This window comes from Silene latifolia, chromosome 1, assembly GCF_048544455.1.
Source record: "Silene latifolia isolate original U9 population chromosome 1, ASM4854445v1, whole genome shotgun sequence".
Taxonomy (NCBI): Eukaryota; Viridiplantae; Streptophyta; class Magnoliopsida; order Caryophyllales; family Caryophyllaceae; genus Silene; species Silene latifolia.
In genome coordinates this window covers 173,492,255-173,509,214 of record NC_133526.1, presented here as the reverse complement: position 1 = coordinate 173,509,214, position 16,960 = coordinate 173,492,255, and the positions used below count along the sequence as shown (strand labels likewise).

At 43.6% G+C, this 16,960-nt stretch overlaps 1 protein-coding gene across 1 annotated transcript; it reads left to right on the top strand.

Annotated features, from left to right (window-relative positions):
* Window positions 1–85: 85 nt before the first annotated feature.
* On the top strand, window positions 86–486 carry LOC141587901 (uncharacterized). The gene is made up of 2 exons (XM_074409368.1): window positions 86–234; window positions 291–486. The coding sequence occupies exons 1-2, from the start codon at window positions 86–88 to the stop codon at window positions 484–486; spliced, it is 345 nt and encodes a 114-aa protein (XP_074265469.1).
* The last annotated feature ends 16,474 nt before the right edge of the window (window positions 487–16,960 follow it).

The window sequence follows — 16,960 nt, the reverse complement described above, 5'->3', positions numbered from 1 at the left end:
ACTGTCAAATATATCTATCACCCATGTATTGACCCCAGCCATCCAGAAGGAGCCAGATCAGAATCCGGTGAAAGAGGATATACACATGCAGTATACGAAGGGAGCCAGGACTCTGGTTTCCACAGTAGGACAGCAGGATGCAGATTGGAGAGTACCGTACATAAATTGGCTAAGGGATGGGACACTCCCTGAGGATAGAAAGGAAGCACAAAGTTTCAGGATAAAAGCCTCCAGGTATATCATGATTGATAACATTCTCTTGAAAAGTCATTGGCGGGACCATGCCTCAGGTGCTTGAGCAAAGAGGAAGCAGAAACGTTGCTGCAGGATGTACACGGCGGAGAATGCGGGAACCATGCTGGAGGACGAAGTCTGTCTAACAAAATCTTGAGACAGAGGTATTTCTGGCCCACCATGCGCGCAGATGCCATAAATCATGCCAAACGCTGTGAGTCATGTCAAAAGGCGGCTCCAGCAATCCACTAGCCAGCAGAACCAATGCATCCGATTATCTCTCCATGGCCATTCATGATGTGGGGCATGGACATAGTAGGTAAGCTACCCAGGGCTCCAGGAAACAGAGTGTATATGCTAGTTATGACCGATTACTTTTCAAAGTGGATTGAAGCAGAAGCAATGACAGAGTTAAAAGAACGGCGGGTGATCTCTTTTATCAAGCGCAACATCATAAGCAGATTTGGGATACCATCTAAGATCATATGTGACAATGGATCCCAGTTCATATCAGATAACACCAAGGGCTTCTGTTCACGCTGGAACATAACACTGAGAAAGTCAACCCCCAGATATCCACAAACCAACGGCCAAGCCGAGTCCAGTAACAAAATCATTGTGGAGAACCTCGAAAACGGGTTGGAAGAGTTGGGGAAAAATGGGCGGATGAACTACCATTAGTACTCGGTCGAGACAGAACAACACCGAAAATGGCAACAAAGCCAAACTCCATTTAGCCTCGTATACGGAGGAGGCGGTGATACCCTCGAAGTTACGGTGCCCACGCACGATATACGGTGTCGGGCACGAGAGAAGCGAACAAGGTCGAAATGGCTAGGAGCCTGGATACAGTTGATGAGCTGCGAGAAAGCGCCTATATACGTATGGCGTCGTATAAATAATCTGTAGCAAGGACATATAACAAGAATGTCAAGATCAGGACCCTTGAAGTAGGGGACCTCGTACTTATAAGGGTATTCGAAAATACCAAGAACCACAAAGCAGGCAAGTTTGCCTACAAATGGGAAGGGCCATATCAGGTCGAAAGCATTGTCAAGAATGGGGCATACAGGTTGATGACCATGCACGGTCAAATCCTGGATAAACCCTGGAACATTCGTCACTTGAAACGGTACTTTGTCTGACAAAGTGCCAAAACTTTAGTGTACAAAAGACCTTTCAAAAGTCCGTGAAGCAAAAAAAAAAAAAAAAAAAAAAAAACGGGGGGGTGGGGGTTAGTATATGCTTTAGGTATTGGTGTGTTTCAGTAAACTTTTTTCTTTTGTTTTCCCTAGTTTTTCATTTTTTTTAAAAACCAAATAGATTCGTTTTTAAACCAAGTAGTCCAGGATGTGGCTTCGTGGATCCAGATGTTGCCCTGGAACACCATGAGATAGCACCAGGTAATTTGCACTACTTTGGAATTTATCATGCTTCTACGAAGAAAGGCTTTGGTATTAACGTTTGTTACTTGTCAGATAAGGAACACTTTGAGGGTCCAGCCCCTGCCATGTGAGGCTGCGAAGACGTTTATCTTAAGTCAAGCCACATGGGGAGCATACGCCGAGGTAGCGCGCAGGGTACGGCATACTAAGACCACCCATACCTTAACGTTAATCTCAGTAATTCCATAGCTATGACGTAGAGCAAAAGGTGCACGCACGAATTTCAAATGTCTGGAACCACAAGGAACGCAACATTCCTTGTTAGTCAGAAACAGTCAATGAAGGTATGCTCCAGTCAGCTAACCCTAGTGATAAGATATTTTACGTCATGGGTAAAATATGTTATCAAAAAAACCTGTCACCAGGGACAAGAGCTGTACACCTGGAACCAGGCCAACCTCCTGGATATACCTATGTGGAATCACAACTCCAGAAATCAATGGCAAAAAACGCAAATATAACAAAAGGAGGGCCTAAAACCTGGGACCAGAACTACTTTAAGTTAAGGCACCTGCTACCTGTAGCAGGCACCATCAGAGTTTAAAGCCTGCATACCAGCAGGCACAAAACAAGCCAAAATAAAAAAAACGAAAAAGAGTTTTTTACAAACTTGCACCACACAGGGCCAAGTCCCCAGACAACTTAAAATTTAAGAGAGGTCAATCCTCTTAACAAATGCATCCTAACCAGTGCTCTGCTCCCCGTGCTCCATCTGCTTCTCTGTCGCAGGTACCTGAACAGACTCAGGAGTTGCAGCAGCACCATCACCAGTCTCCTCCGCCAGGATCTCCTCTACAGTCCCAGAGATAGCCCCAGAGATATCCATGGCGGTGAAATCAGGCTCTGGATTAGCAACCTCAACTTCAGGAGGGAACAGGGCGCTCAGATCCATACCATTGGGAAATGCACGGGCAAACTCGGCCAGCTCCTCCTCCAGGTTCCAGGATGTGTGCCTCCCCTTAGTGTAAGCACGGATGCAGTCAATCCGCCCCTCAAAAGCACTGTAGGCTCCCACGTTTTTGGCTAGCTCAGCCATCTCTTCAGCATGGGCCTCTGCCTTTGTCAGCCCAGAAGTCAGAACGCAGTTAGCTTCATGCGTCCTCGCCAGCTGATCTTTAGCTGCCTCCTCCTTTTTGGCCGCATGGAGCTGCTCCCTCAGTTTGGCACAGGTAGCTGTGAGCTCCTTGTTCTTCCCCATAGAAGCCATACACTCAACTTTGGCCCTCTACAGCATCTTGCGGAGGTAGAGGGATGATTGAAAAGCCCGCAATGAAGGAAACCATCAGTCAGGGAAGCACAGGGGCAAAGAAAGAAAAGGGCCGGTAAAAAGAAGACTCACAAGGAAGCAGTGTTCAGCAGCCAGGTCAGTCATCTCCTGAGGGGCAGTCTCATCGAATGCCCTGGAGCAAGCCGGAGTCAGGAGCCTCTCCAGCGCAGGCCAGTAGTCGGCACGTTCAGCATCCCCGAAGTTAGCAAGGAGGCGCAGCAGCAGCTCGTCAGCATGGACAGGGGACCCAGGGGCACGCGATATTGGGGTCACTTCAATAGGTTCTGGAGCAGGTCTTGAGGAGGATCTCTTTCTTGAGGAGGCAAGAGAGGTGAAGGAGTCAGCAGTTCTTTTCCTGGCTTGGCGCATCAGCGTCTCGGAGGCAGAGGGTCTAGCGTTTCCTATGGAGGAGCCAGGATACAAGAAGTCAGAATAACGGGTTGTAGATACCTCATTTCTGCACCTCTCGCAAACCACCCGGTGATGATTGGGCCGCATGTTTGGTACGCGGAACGATTTGTGACAGTTCGTAAGATTATCGTTAAGTGATTGCTCAAATATTAATGTCTACCTCTTGGTTGTCATCTACGTCCCGATACGGTCATTTTGACAGTAATTAGAGTACATTTGGAGTCCGGGCCTAAAACCGTCTCCATTTTCTGATAACCGTTAAATCCCGAGTCAGAATGTTCTGGAGTGTTCCGGATATTTCTATTCCATATTTCATAAATTTTATCTTTTGGTAAACAATTTCCCGTAATATTCACATAAGATATTAAGGAAAACCGAATTATTTCCGTCCTACCATAACTCAAACACGGAAATCTTTCTTCCGCAGGAGGAAACCCCTTGGGAACAGACGCAGCAGGTGCTGCGCCTCTTCCAAGAGACGCAGTGGCTGCTGCGCCTCTTCCCAGGCCCTTTTCTGCGTATTTCTCGTATCTTTTTCATATCTTTCCGAGATTCACTTCCAAAGAGTCTCCAAAACCCTAATTCCTCCACGTGATTAGTATAAATAGGAGCCTTCGCTCCTCATATTTCTCACGCGAGTGTCCGCCCTTCTCTTCTCCCTTTGCATTCTAGACTTTGTTCTTACTTTTTGGCGTCTACGTGCTTGAACATTCGACCACGTAATCAATCAACTTAATTAATCTAATCGTTTTCCTCTTACGAGGGCACTTTCTTTGCATTCGCGTCGAGCATCACTAATCGATATCTTAGTCCTTCTCGTTTCGTCAACATGTAAGTCTGAGGGTGTAATCTCTTTTTATTTATTGTATTTATTTATTGTATCATCATCAATTGTAAGGTTTATGTCGAAAATACCATTAAAACCGATTTATAAAACCATGCTTTAAAACTTCTTTTTTACGGATTTCCAGTAGATAACCGTCGAGAAAGGACGCAGCAACTGCTGCGCCTCTTCGAAGGAGCGCAGTTCCTGCTGCGCCTCTTCGTGAGGCTGCCGCAGTTCCTGCTTCCTTTCTTCTTCGTTCGTCCTCTGTTATTCGTCAAGTTCTTTTATTTGTTTCGTTTGTTTGTTAATTCTTCATCATGATAGCATATAATTCACATGTATATTATAATCATCCTCATTAATATGTTTTAATCATCACAAATCCGACTTAAATCCCAAATAATCCAATATTTGCGGGTTTTCGTCATTAAATTCAATTCCAGGTTGTAGAGATTCAATTCATCGATATTGGGTTTCTGGAATTCGTCTTTGATATAGTTTTCATCTGTCTTTTGTCATATTCATCGCATATTCGTCATTAATCCATCGTATCTAACCTAATTAATTGATTTAATTTGTTTAGTTTGTTAATATTTTTTCACTCCTGTAATTAATCCATCTTATGTTAAATCGTTTAATTCCGTCTTATTCATGTTTTACTGTTTTCATGACCCATTCATATGTTAAATAACATATTAATCACTTTCATCCGAGTAAATATCATCAATCGATCATTAAATTCACCAATTAACATTAACGGCTTGCAATTACGGCTTCACAGCCCGAACTGAGACAAGGAACAGACGCAGTGTCTGCTGCGCCTATTCCAAAGGACGCAGCTCTGCTGCGCCTGTTCCTGGCTGAGTTCTGTCCCTGAACTCCGTTTCTGCCTTGACCTAATTTAAATTAGTTTACATATTAATTGACTATTATCTGTATTATCACCTTCTGATCTGTTCGTAACTTTATTCTTTTATTTCGTTTTTCTCAAATTATTCGTTTTAAAGGTATTTTCGACATAAATCGCCTATTCCATTGTAATTATTGTAATTTTCATTATTGTAATTTATAATTATTGTGTTTCTTTTATTGCTTGTATGTTTTCACATGTAAATGAGCATTAAATCCTACTTCGACATTAATTGTATGCTAAATTATGTGTCAACCGACTTAGCCTAATCTTCACATGCTAGGATCAAAACTTGGATGTTGCATTGCATGCATATAATCGACGATATATCGAGTATAGACAACTTCCCTAATCATTAGTATAGGCCGCTATCGAGGCGGGCGGGATTAGGTGTTCGATCAAAAGAGCTTCCTAATACGTACCCTCACCCCTTACTCCAGATATCTGTGAACACCCGTGTTCATTGGCATCCACGAGAGTCATTCTAGACATAGAATGCTAAGGGTAACGATTGCTTAGTGTTCATGTCTCTACTTTGTGTCTTGACATGACACGAGGTATTCGAACAGTTCCAATTTCCCATAAAAATTGGTGGCGACTCCATACAAAAATGCAAACGCTTGTTTCTCTTTTCCTCCCAAGCGCCCCCGTGGGCCCCCGCTGTCCACAGTTTGGCGACTCCGCTGGGGATAATACACTTACGTGTAGCAAGGGTGAAACTTGAACAAGGTTAGGGAATAGTTTGTACAAGACAATTGTCGGTTTTCATAACTCGGTCTTCCTAGACCGTTTTATTCGGCCTTCCTAGGCCCAACCCAACCCATTCGACCAATCGTCCCGTCTAAACGGTCCTAATTCTTATTTGGGCCTAAGGATGGATAGCGATTGACGTCATCCATACCATGATGCTTACTCTTGTTTGTATCAAGGGCCTTCACTACTTGAGGAAATGGACTAGGAATCGGCTTTACTCTTGTTTGGTACGAGCCTCTCCACAGACTTCGGGTTTGATGGTTCGGTATGGCAACCCACCCTTTAAACCAAAACCCTTTTAAATGCACTCAGAATCCCGTTATAATGCTTGTATAAATGTTTGTACCTTACGTGATCACCACTTTTAAACAAAACCATGACGATTTTTCAAAAATCAAAACCCATTTTCAAACAAAAATTTCGAAATAGGCTTCCAATTAGCGCAAAATTCGGTCAAAACTCTGTCCGTTTGTCGTGTCAAAATTTGGGCCACAAGCCCATTTCAAAACCTCACTTCGAGTCCACTCCTACAACTACACTATAGTTGACTAGGACACACATTTTCAAAAACCTTGTCTTTCTTCAAAGATCACTCAACACAAGTGGCACACACCCACTTCATGAGTCAAAACATTTCTTCTTTTAGCAAGTGTGTTAGAATGGTCGATCGTGTTTTGATTCGTCGCCGATCTCTTATCCAGTTTTCAAGATGCCCGGATCAAGTGATGAAACAAACCTCCACCAACTTCAAGATGGTAATGATCGAATCCTAGCCGCGCTAGCCCAAATGCAAGTCACCCAAGACCAAGTCTATGACCGCCTTGAGCTCATTGAGGGCCGTATCTATGCCGTAGAGGGAAGGTTGCCTCCTCATGAAAGTAAAGTACTACGTGACTCTGACAATGAATCCAAGGATGAAACTCCTCTCATGGGGATGACTGTAGCTGAGAAAAGACTCCAATACTTAGAGGAGCAATTGATGTACCTTAAGGGGGATGACATTTATAGGGAGAACAATCGCAAGTATGAGGCCGTCAATTCCAAATTGCCAACTAACTTCAATATGACGGATATCCCTAAGTTCAAGGGACACGAGAACCCTTTGAACCACATCCGTCCCTTCAAGGATTACATGTCTATCAAAGGCATCAAACCCGAGATGTTCTTAAGGATCTTTCCTTCATCTCTTGACACTATCCCAAAGCAATGGTTCTACTCCTTAGATCACAAAAAGGTCGCTACTTGGGAAGACGCCGCAATCGAGTTCTCTAAACAATATGCGGATAATGCCGAGATCCAAGTAAACATGCGTACTCTAGAGGTTCTTACCCAAAATGACAAAGAAGGATTCACCGACTTCCTAAGTAGGTGGAGGAAGACTAGCACCCAACTAGTTGAACGCCCGGATGAGGCTACCCTTGTGGAAAAGTTTGTGGATAATCTCAAACCCATCTATGCCAATCATTTGAGATACCAAAACATCAAAACATTCAAGGACTTAACCGTACTAGGGACAAGGATTGAAGATGACATCCGTAAAGGACTCTTGTCCAAAACGGTAGGTCGAGGATATCAAGGGTCCACAAGTCGTTCATACGGCTCTACTAGCAAGACCGATGAAGTTAACTTTCTCGAGCCATCCAAGAAAAGTACCCCACCAAGGAAATTCACAAATCTTGGGGACACTTACTCCAACGCTCTAAAAAGGTTAATGAAGCAAGGTAAACTCCAACCCATCGGACCTACTCCCGAAACCGAAAGAAAATCCAAATTCTGCGACGAGAACTCGTACTGTGAATACCATAGGGGCAAGGGGCACGACACAGAAAAATGCTACAAGTTGAAAAACGTGCTTCAAGACATGATTGAAGATGGTCGACTACCAATACCACCGGGAGGAAAGCCCAACAACACTCAGAATCCTCTTGGAGTTCTAGTGATCACAAGTGATGAATCTACCTTAGATTGCTCACACCTCATTTCTCCATGCGAAAATGAAATTTATGCAATCGAGAATGAAGGGCTCTACTCTACCATCTCCCCTACCATTTCCGACTTCATCACATGGGCAAGGAGTGTGGATAGAGAAGTTTGGGAATTAGAAAATATGGTGACAGCTTTACGCGATCCCAACGCGACACCCGAAGAACATGTGACACTAATCTTCTCCCAAAACGCTACTATGCAAGAGGTAGTCACCGTAGTTGATAAGCTAGTTGATCAAATCATACGACTAGAAGGTGATATCATGAGAATGAGGGAACTAACTGCAATCAATGGAGTTTGGGCCGACGATGATGAGGACGAGTATCTCATTGAAAACTCCCTAGTCAAAGAAATAGTCCAAAATGGCGAAGACCAAGATGTGGACCACCTAACTCGTTCGGGTCGTCCATATCAAAACACTACTCAAAATGGTCCAACCAACGTCATCACACCAATTGACAACGAAGAGGACTCCACTGATCATTTGCTCAAGCAATTACAGAAGACAAAGGCTGATCTTTCAGTCTGGCAATTAATAGCTAACTCATTCCCACATCGCCAAGCTTTACTGCAAGCTTTGGCCAAACTAAATGTAGCACATAACTCCACTCCTGAAGATGTAGTCAAATTGGTCTTCCAAGAATCACCGAAGCTAAGTAATCCTATTACTTTCTCAGACGAAGATTTGCCACCTTTTGGCGCTAGTCACAACATTGCTCTATACATCACTGTCATTTGTCTAAAGAAGAATGTGCCAATGACCTTGGTGGACGATGGCTCTGCAGTCAACGTCATACCCCTCAAAACGGCATACAAGCTAGGCATGAAAGAGTCGGATTGGACCCCTACCAATCAAGGTGTGCGTGCGTATGACGGTACACGACGAAAGGTGGTAGGACTTGTTAACCTAACCATAGCCACAGGGCCAATCGAACGAAAGGTTAACTTCCAAATAGTGGACATCGAAGCTTCCTTCAACATACTTCTGGGAAGGCCGTGGATTCACGCATCCAAAGCGGTAACATCCACTCTTCATCAAAAGATCAAGATCCCACTAAATGGCAAAGTAGTGACGATCACTTCGTCACCCATCAAGGCAATAATCGAAAAACAGTCAAACAATCAAGTCCTTGCGTATCCCGTGTACGAACTTGGGGGCTTCCAAAGTGTAAGTGTCATAGAAAGCGAATTGGCACCCTTATACTATAATCCCTACTCCAACTTGGTGGTCAACCACATACTCAAAACCCAGGGATACCTCCCTGGAATGCCTTTAAACCCTACTCGAAGAAACACCTTCGCACCATACAAGGAAGGCAACTCAAAGAGGATACCACTTGGACTAGGGTACAAACCCACGAAAGAAGAGGTTCTCGAAATGCTTGCCCAAGTCCAAAACCGTAAGCACGTGGGAGTCCAAATGCGGCCCTATCTCCCTACTTTAAACGGGTACTTTGTTCAAGAAGGAAGTCTAGAACTCTTCCACGGATTTCCCGAACCTTGGCATTATCTCGAGAGGAAGCTAGCCGGAATCGAGATCTTTCACGATTGCTACTTTATCCCTCCAGAAACGGTTCCTACCGTCAAAACCCATCAAGCACCTTGCTTAGACGAACAAGCTGTTAGCCTATTGTTTGGAGAAGATCGATTCGTTAGGGCCGCGCAGGATGAGATCATTACCGTGATACTTCAAGACGATCGCTTCAACCCCACCACGTTAATCACATAAACCAACGCAAGGCAGCAGAAAGGATGGAGAAAATCAATCAAATGGACCAACAATCAAGGAAGACTCTTCAAGCTCACCACTGGAGAAGGAGAGATGTTCAAAGGAGAACCAGAAGACGATGAGTTCGAGTTCGAGTCGGAGTCAGAGTCGGAGTCTAGAGAAGTCATTAGAGAGTCCACTCCTGTCGTCATCCCCACTCCCTTTGTTTCTCCTAGCTTAGCCTCGAGTAGTCACAGTAGTTCGGGAAATGCCCTACCACTGTCCCTTTGCCGCCACTGACCATGGATCAGTTGGCTTCTTTGTTTCAACTTTACTCAAATTTTGATATGATTAAATCAGGTTCTGCTTACTCTTTGTGTTATCTTGAGTGCAATTCTGTTTACGATGATACTGAGGATGACCAAGACCCAGACTCGATCGAAATACCTCCCTACGTAGCCAAAGAAATACTACAGGAAGGGGAAGGGGATCAGTAATAGAGGACACCGAACCCATCAATGTAGGAACCGAACTAGAACCCCAAAAACTTAGGATAGGGACTACCTTGAGCTCTACCGAAAGGGCCGATTTCATAGACCTCCTAAATGAATTCAAAGACGTTTTCGCTTGGTCCTACAAAGACATGCCAGGGATCGACAGGGATATCGCCGAACATAGGATTCCGATTAAGCCAGGTTTCAAACCTGTAAAACAAAAGCTTCGACGAATGAGAACAGAATGGGCTCTAAAGATTAAGGAAGAAGTTGACAAACAATTCAAAGCCGGGTTCATTAAAGTTTCCGAGTATTCTGACTGGGTAGCTAACATAGTACCCGTACCCAAAAAGGATGGGAGAATCCGTGTTTGTGTTGACTTTAGGGACTTAAACAAAGCAAGTCCAAAAGATGACTTCCCTCTACCTCACATCGACATATTGGTGGACAATACTGCAGACCACGCATTACTATCCTTCATGGATGGGTATGCGGGATATAATCAAATCAAGATGGCCATGGAAGATATGCATAAGACCGTATTTGTGACCCAATGGGGAACTTATTGTTATACGGTAATGCCGTTTGGATTAATCAACGCCGGAGCTACATATCAACGCACCGCAACTACACTCCTACATGACATGATGCACAAAGAAGTTGAGGTATACGTAGATGACATGATTGTCAAATCCAAGGAAAGAGAGGGACATATTGCGAACCTTCGCAAGTTCTTCGCAAGGCTACGAAAGTACAACATGAGGCTCAATCCTCAGAAATGCACATTCGGGGTAACATCTGGCAAACTCCTGGGATACGTTTTTAGCCAACGAGGTATAGAAATAGATCCTTTCAAAATCAAAGCTCTGATCGAAATGCCACAACCTCAAACAGAAAAAGAAGTCAGAGGATTCCTGGGAAAAGTACAATATATAAGTCGATTCATATCGAAACTTACAATGATCTGTGAGCCTATCTTCAAGAAACTCAAGAAAACAGACCACACCACGTGGGATGATGATTGTCAAAAGGCATTCGACCGAATCAAGGAGATATTGGCTAAACCACCAGTGCTCATGCCACCACAACGAGATCAACCTCTTGGTTTATATCTCACAGTAACCGAAATGGCCATGGGTGCCATGCGGCTCAAATCGTAGGAAGTGAAGAAAGAGCTATCTACTATCTTAGTAAGAAGTTCTTGGAGTACGAGTGCAAATACTCACAACTCGAAAAGACATGCCTCGCTCTTGTGTGGGCAACGAAGAAGCTACGCCATTACATGCTTAGCTACTCCGTCAAAATATACTCCAAAATGGATCCAGTCAAATACCTCTTCGAGAAACCCGTCCTCAACGGACGTCTAGCAAGATGGACCCTGATGCTCTCAGAATTCTACCTCAAATACGTGCCACTGAAAGTTATAAAAGGTCGCGCCGTCGCCGAATTCTTCGCAGAAAATCCAATCAACGACGCACAAACAATAGATACTTGGTCATTTCCAGACGAGGATATACTCCAAACTGATGTAGACTCCTGGGACCTGTACTTTGATGGAGCATCAAACTTAAGAGGATTTGTAATATGAGTGTTGCTCATTTCTCCTGAAGGCGAGCATACACCAATTGCTGTCAAACTCGACTTCGAGGTGACAAACAATGTTTGCGAATCTGAAGCTTGTCTCATTGGACTACAAGCGGCAGTGAGCTTAGGCATTAAAAACCTTCGAGTACATGGGGATTCATCACTGATCATCAACCAAGTTACAGGATCTTGGAAAATCCGAAGCGAAAGCCTCGCACCTTATCAGGCTAGAATAGACCAAGTGGCTCAATTCTTTGATCACGTAACCTACTTACACCTACCTCGGGAAGAAAATCAATTTGCAGACGCTCTTGCGAAACTTGCATCTCTGATTAATATGCCGGATCACATGATGGAAATGCCTTTGTGCATCGAACGACGGTCAGAGCCGGCTTATGTCCACCAAATCACCAATGAAGAAGAGATCGCGCAGGAACCCTGGTTCCAAGCAATCCTGAATTTTAAGCTTAATGGTACCTATTCACCGGATATGGACAAAAGGGGACAACGTGCTATACGCCTACTAGCTTCCCAATACGTTCTCATGCAAGGAGAATTATACAAAACAACACCTCTTGGTGTAGTCCTACGTTGCCTTGATCATTCACAGGCACGAAAGGTGATGGAAGAAGTCCACGACGGAGAATGCGGTCCTCACATGAGTGGGCCTATGATGGCAAAGAAAATCACACGTCTGGGGTATTATTGGACCACAATGGAATCCGATTGCATCAAATACGTAAGACATTGCCACAATTGCCAAATCTCCGGGAACGTACAACATGTCCCTCCTTCATTGCTCTATACAATGACATCCCCTTGGCCATTTTCTGCATGGGGAATTGACATAATCGGGAAGATAACCCCAGCCGGAACAAGAGGTCACTGTTTCATTCTAGTAGCAATCGACTATTTCACCAAATGGGTAGAAGCGGCTTCCTACACTAGTCTTACAGCAAAAAATGTGGCAAAGTTCATACAAAATAACATCATCTGTTGATATGGTTGCCCACATGAGAACATTAGTGATAATGGATCACATTTCCAAGCTGAGACCGAGCAATTGCTAGCCAAATACAAGATTAAGCACCACCACTCTTCGCCCTATAGACCACAGACTAACGGTACGGTAGAGGCGGCAAACAAGAATGTTGTCACAATTCTCAAGAAAATGATTGACAACTATAGAGATTGGCCAAGCACGATACCCTTCGCTTTGTGGGGGTATCATACATCTGTTAGGACGCCCACTGGGGCTACTCCTTTCTATTTGACCTACGGCATGGAAGCTGTACAACCAGTCGAGCTAGAAATACCATCCTTGCGTATTTTACTAGAAAGCCAAATCCCGGAAGCCGATTGGAAGACGGATAGATATGAAGAACTCATCCTCCTAGACGAACGTAGGCTACACGCCTTACATAATGTCCAAACATATCAAGCACGTATCAAACGAGCTTTCAACAAAAGGGTTAGGCCAAGAAACATCAAAGAAGGAGACTTAGTGCTCAAATCGGTTAGAGCTCTTTTACCTGTCGACTCACGGGGAAAATTCAAACCTAATTGGGCCGGACCATTTCTAGTCAAATCCATACTCCCAGGGGGTGCGGTTAGAATCACAGACCTAGACGGGAATGAGTTTTCAAACCCAACAAACCTTGACCAACTAAAACGGTACTATGCCTAGAATAGGAACGAAAACGCGTCTCGCGTAACCCCACGTGTCGCTCTTGTGGCACTAAATAAACGGCCCCTGGCCAAGCTGAAATAAGCTAATGTCACTGTGCTCTTGCATTTTGACAAATTTGTCATCCTCGTATCATCAAATAAACTAAATTCGCACCTTCAGAGCAAGCAAAAGCTCATGCTTATTTTCTACGTTCATTACAAGCTCTTGCTTAGAACAATTATTCTTTTACATTTACTTGAACTACGCGCAAGGGTTTGATTTCACTTTTTTAAGTGAATACGTAGGCAATCCTTCACAGGATTCAACCCGTTATATCTAAAATGTAAATAGAAGGACATTTGCATTGCATTTGAAATTCGACAAGAATAATAGATAGAAAATCACATCGGTTTCATAACCATTTAACCTTTTCTTATTTCACTCATTTTCTGATAAATAATAGTACGCTACATAATAAAAATAGAATAGGCTAGGATTCTAAAAACCCCACCTTTTTTTATTACAGCAACAAATAAATAATAATAATCAAATAATAAATAAAGACTCGGGCTATTCCTCCATCTTCCCCTTGCCCTTGTCATTCTTATCATATTTCTTGTCACGACCTCGAGCCGGACGCTCTTGCGCCACTTCAGACCTAATCACCAACGGTCTTTCTCGAGGCCTAGCCTTTCCATTCTTGCCAATCACCATTTCCGCGACAGGAGTAGTCTTTGGTTTCTTTGAAGGATGAACAACTTGAAACCCGACTTCTTCTTCTCCCTCTGTCAAGTGCTTCTCTTTCTCTTTCTCTCCCTCGCACACCTTGTAATCAACAGGCTCTCGTTTCCTCACTCTCTTGCGCTCTTCCGGAGTAGTAGCCTTTCTCCATCTCAGATAAGAATCTGACACCCACAAGGCATTGGCAGAGAAATTCAAGAATCACATGTTTCTTTGGGCCCATTTAATAGCCCACTCTCGTCGGTTCTCTGTAGTAAGCGCCATAGCAGTCTGAGGGACGGTGTCAAGCCTCGGGATCATCTGTTTCAGCCCAACTTATCTCATCAGTCTTTCCGGGAAGATACACACCATAAACTCCAATACAGGAATGCGCACGGACCTAGTGGGATCCAAAGAAGACACTCCAGTGACAGATTTGAGGTGCCACCACAGTACGACCCACCTAATCAACGGGCCATCGTCGCTCTTCAGCTTGTTCTTCCAATAATCACAGACCCGAGTGAAGTCCACCATGTACAACTTCGTCCTCATCGCAATCGAGCGGGCATGATAGGAAAGCACATGAACTGGGGGCTCGATCAATCGGAGCCGTTCCATAAGCCAAACCTACCAAAAGCAGATATTAGACATCAAAAAAAAAAAAAAAAGTCTTTTACTTGCAAAAGGACGGGGCTTCCCAAATACGGTCGATCACGGTTGGATTTCTTACTATCCAAGCCCAAAATAATCTCCCCTAAGCATAAGCAAGCTGGGCTCCTGCGCAGCTCTATCTGCTCAACAAGGCCCAAAAGACGGGGATCATCTCTCAAGTCTTCATCAACATGCCCTTGGAAGACATACACATGCAACAAGCAAAAGCCAAATGCCCTCCGCCTAGCAACATGGGAAACGGTGGGGTCGGCTATGTTGATGAATCGATTTATGAAGTCCAACATTCTCACGCCTTTCGAGGTAACTAGACGGTCCACCTCAAGTCTAGTCAATCCAAGCAAGTCTCTAAATTTGCTCTTATACCCTTGCGAAGTAGAAGGAATGGCAGGCAAGTGTTCGGGATCCCACCCACCAATAGCAGCAATTTCTTCAGGAAATGGGCAAATATCACCTCCAGGGAACGCAAAAACATGGTAATTCGGGTCCCAATAGTCAAGGCAAGCATCCAAGAAAGGTTTAACAACCTTGATGAGTTTTAAACTCAACAAAGACCCAAAATTATAAGCACCCATATCATGCTTCTCCATATTCGAAAATTCGTTGGTCCATTCCTTCAAGCGGATCTCCAAAGTATTCATGATGAAAAATTTATTTTGAGAATTTTATGTAAATAGACGAAGAAGAGACGGAAGAATTATGTGAATAAAAGCTCCATCCGCGCTTCTATTTATACTAATTTCTGTTTCCAAAAATCCGTCAGAACAGGACAGCTTGGGAACAGGCGCAACACCTGCTGCGCCTCTTCAAAAGGACGCAGCTCATGCTGCGCCTCTTCCTCAGCTTCACTTCTGTGATTTTCCGCGTTGGATCTTTCCTAATTCCATGACGAATAATTTCCTATTCCTACGGGTTATTATTTTAGTAAATACGTGAGAATTACCATGTTTCAGGTTTCCTAATTTCGCGGGCACGCATTACGAGGCGACGTCGACATTTTACCATTTTATCACACTTGTATATTTTCATTTTAAGAAGTATTTTTCATTTTAATTCATCATTTTAGAGAATAATTTTCATTTTTAATATTTCTCATTTAATTCATTTTACCAAATCTCAACATTTCTATATTAATTTCAATTTCTTAATTTCATTTCTACATTTCTAACTTATAGATTTCTTTTTTTTTCTTTTTTTAGGGGGTAACTGATGAGTCCCCATTTTGTGTCTATTTCACCTTTCTTTTCTTTGCATATTTCCCGATCACATGCAGGTTTTGACCCTTTTTAGCCCCATTTTTGTAGCTTTAGCCCGTACTATGAGATTTGTATGCCTCACTGCAGATTTTGCATAAGGAAGAGGGCTAAGGGAGCTAGATATTGGACCTTCAAGAGATGCTTAGAAGAGAAGAGTGAAGTGAAGAGAAGAAGAGTGAATCGAAGAGAGGAAGGACTCCCGGCCGGTCGGCCGGCAGCCGGTCCACCGGCTGAGAGTCCTACTATGCTTACGTTGACTATTGAAGACCTGAAGAAGGATTTCCAGCCGGCTAGGCGGCAGCCGGTGAGCCGGCTGAAGACACCCCCTGGAGCCGGTCAACAGCCGGCGGCCGGCCCACCGGCTTGCCATACCTGATGATTTAATTGGAACTCAAAAGTTCCAGAGGGTTTTGTGCCGGTCAAATGACCGGCGGCCGGTCCACCGGCTCAGACTCCCTTCTCCGCATTTTGAACTCTTTTGTAATTTTCGACCTAAACAATTGTAAGCTATAAATACCCCCTCCTTAATTCATTTTCGACACATAACCCTAGATCTGAAAACTTTCCACATTTTGCCTTAATCTTTCCTTAATCAAGCCTTAATCTTTCCTTAATAATTAGCAATTACTTAGTGAAATTAGTAAGCATTAGTAAGTATCAATTGTTTACACTTGGTTTTGAAGATTGTATTTGGGATTTTGAAGGGTTTTCCTTCTTATTATTCAATCAAGCATTCATCTTTCTTTGTGTTGGTATAATTCCTCTCCTTTCCTTTACTTGTTTATCATTTGTTTACATTTTCCTTGTCTTTTGATATTGCTATAACATTCATCATGTCTCCTCCTTGTGTTGTTTGCTTTTCTTCTCTATTTAGCATAATTTCCCTTAACATGAGTGAGTAGATTCCTTCTAGGGTTTAGGGGGAGTCTTTATGGAATTTATGGGCATGATTCTTTGAATATTTTGGTCTTTGGTGAATTGTTTATCTTTCCTATTCATGCACTCAAGGTGTTTGTTGATTTGCTCAA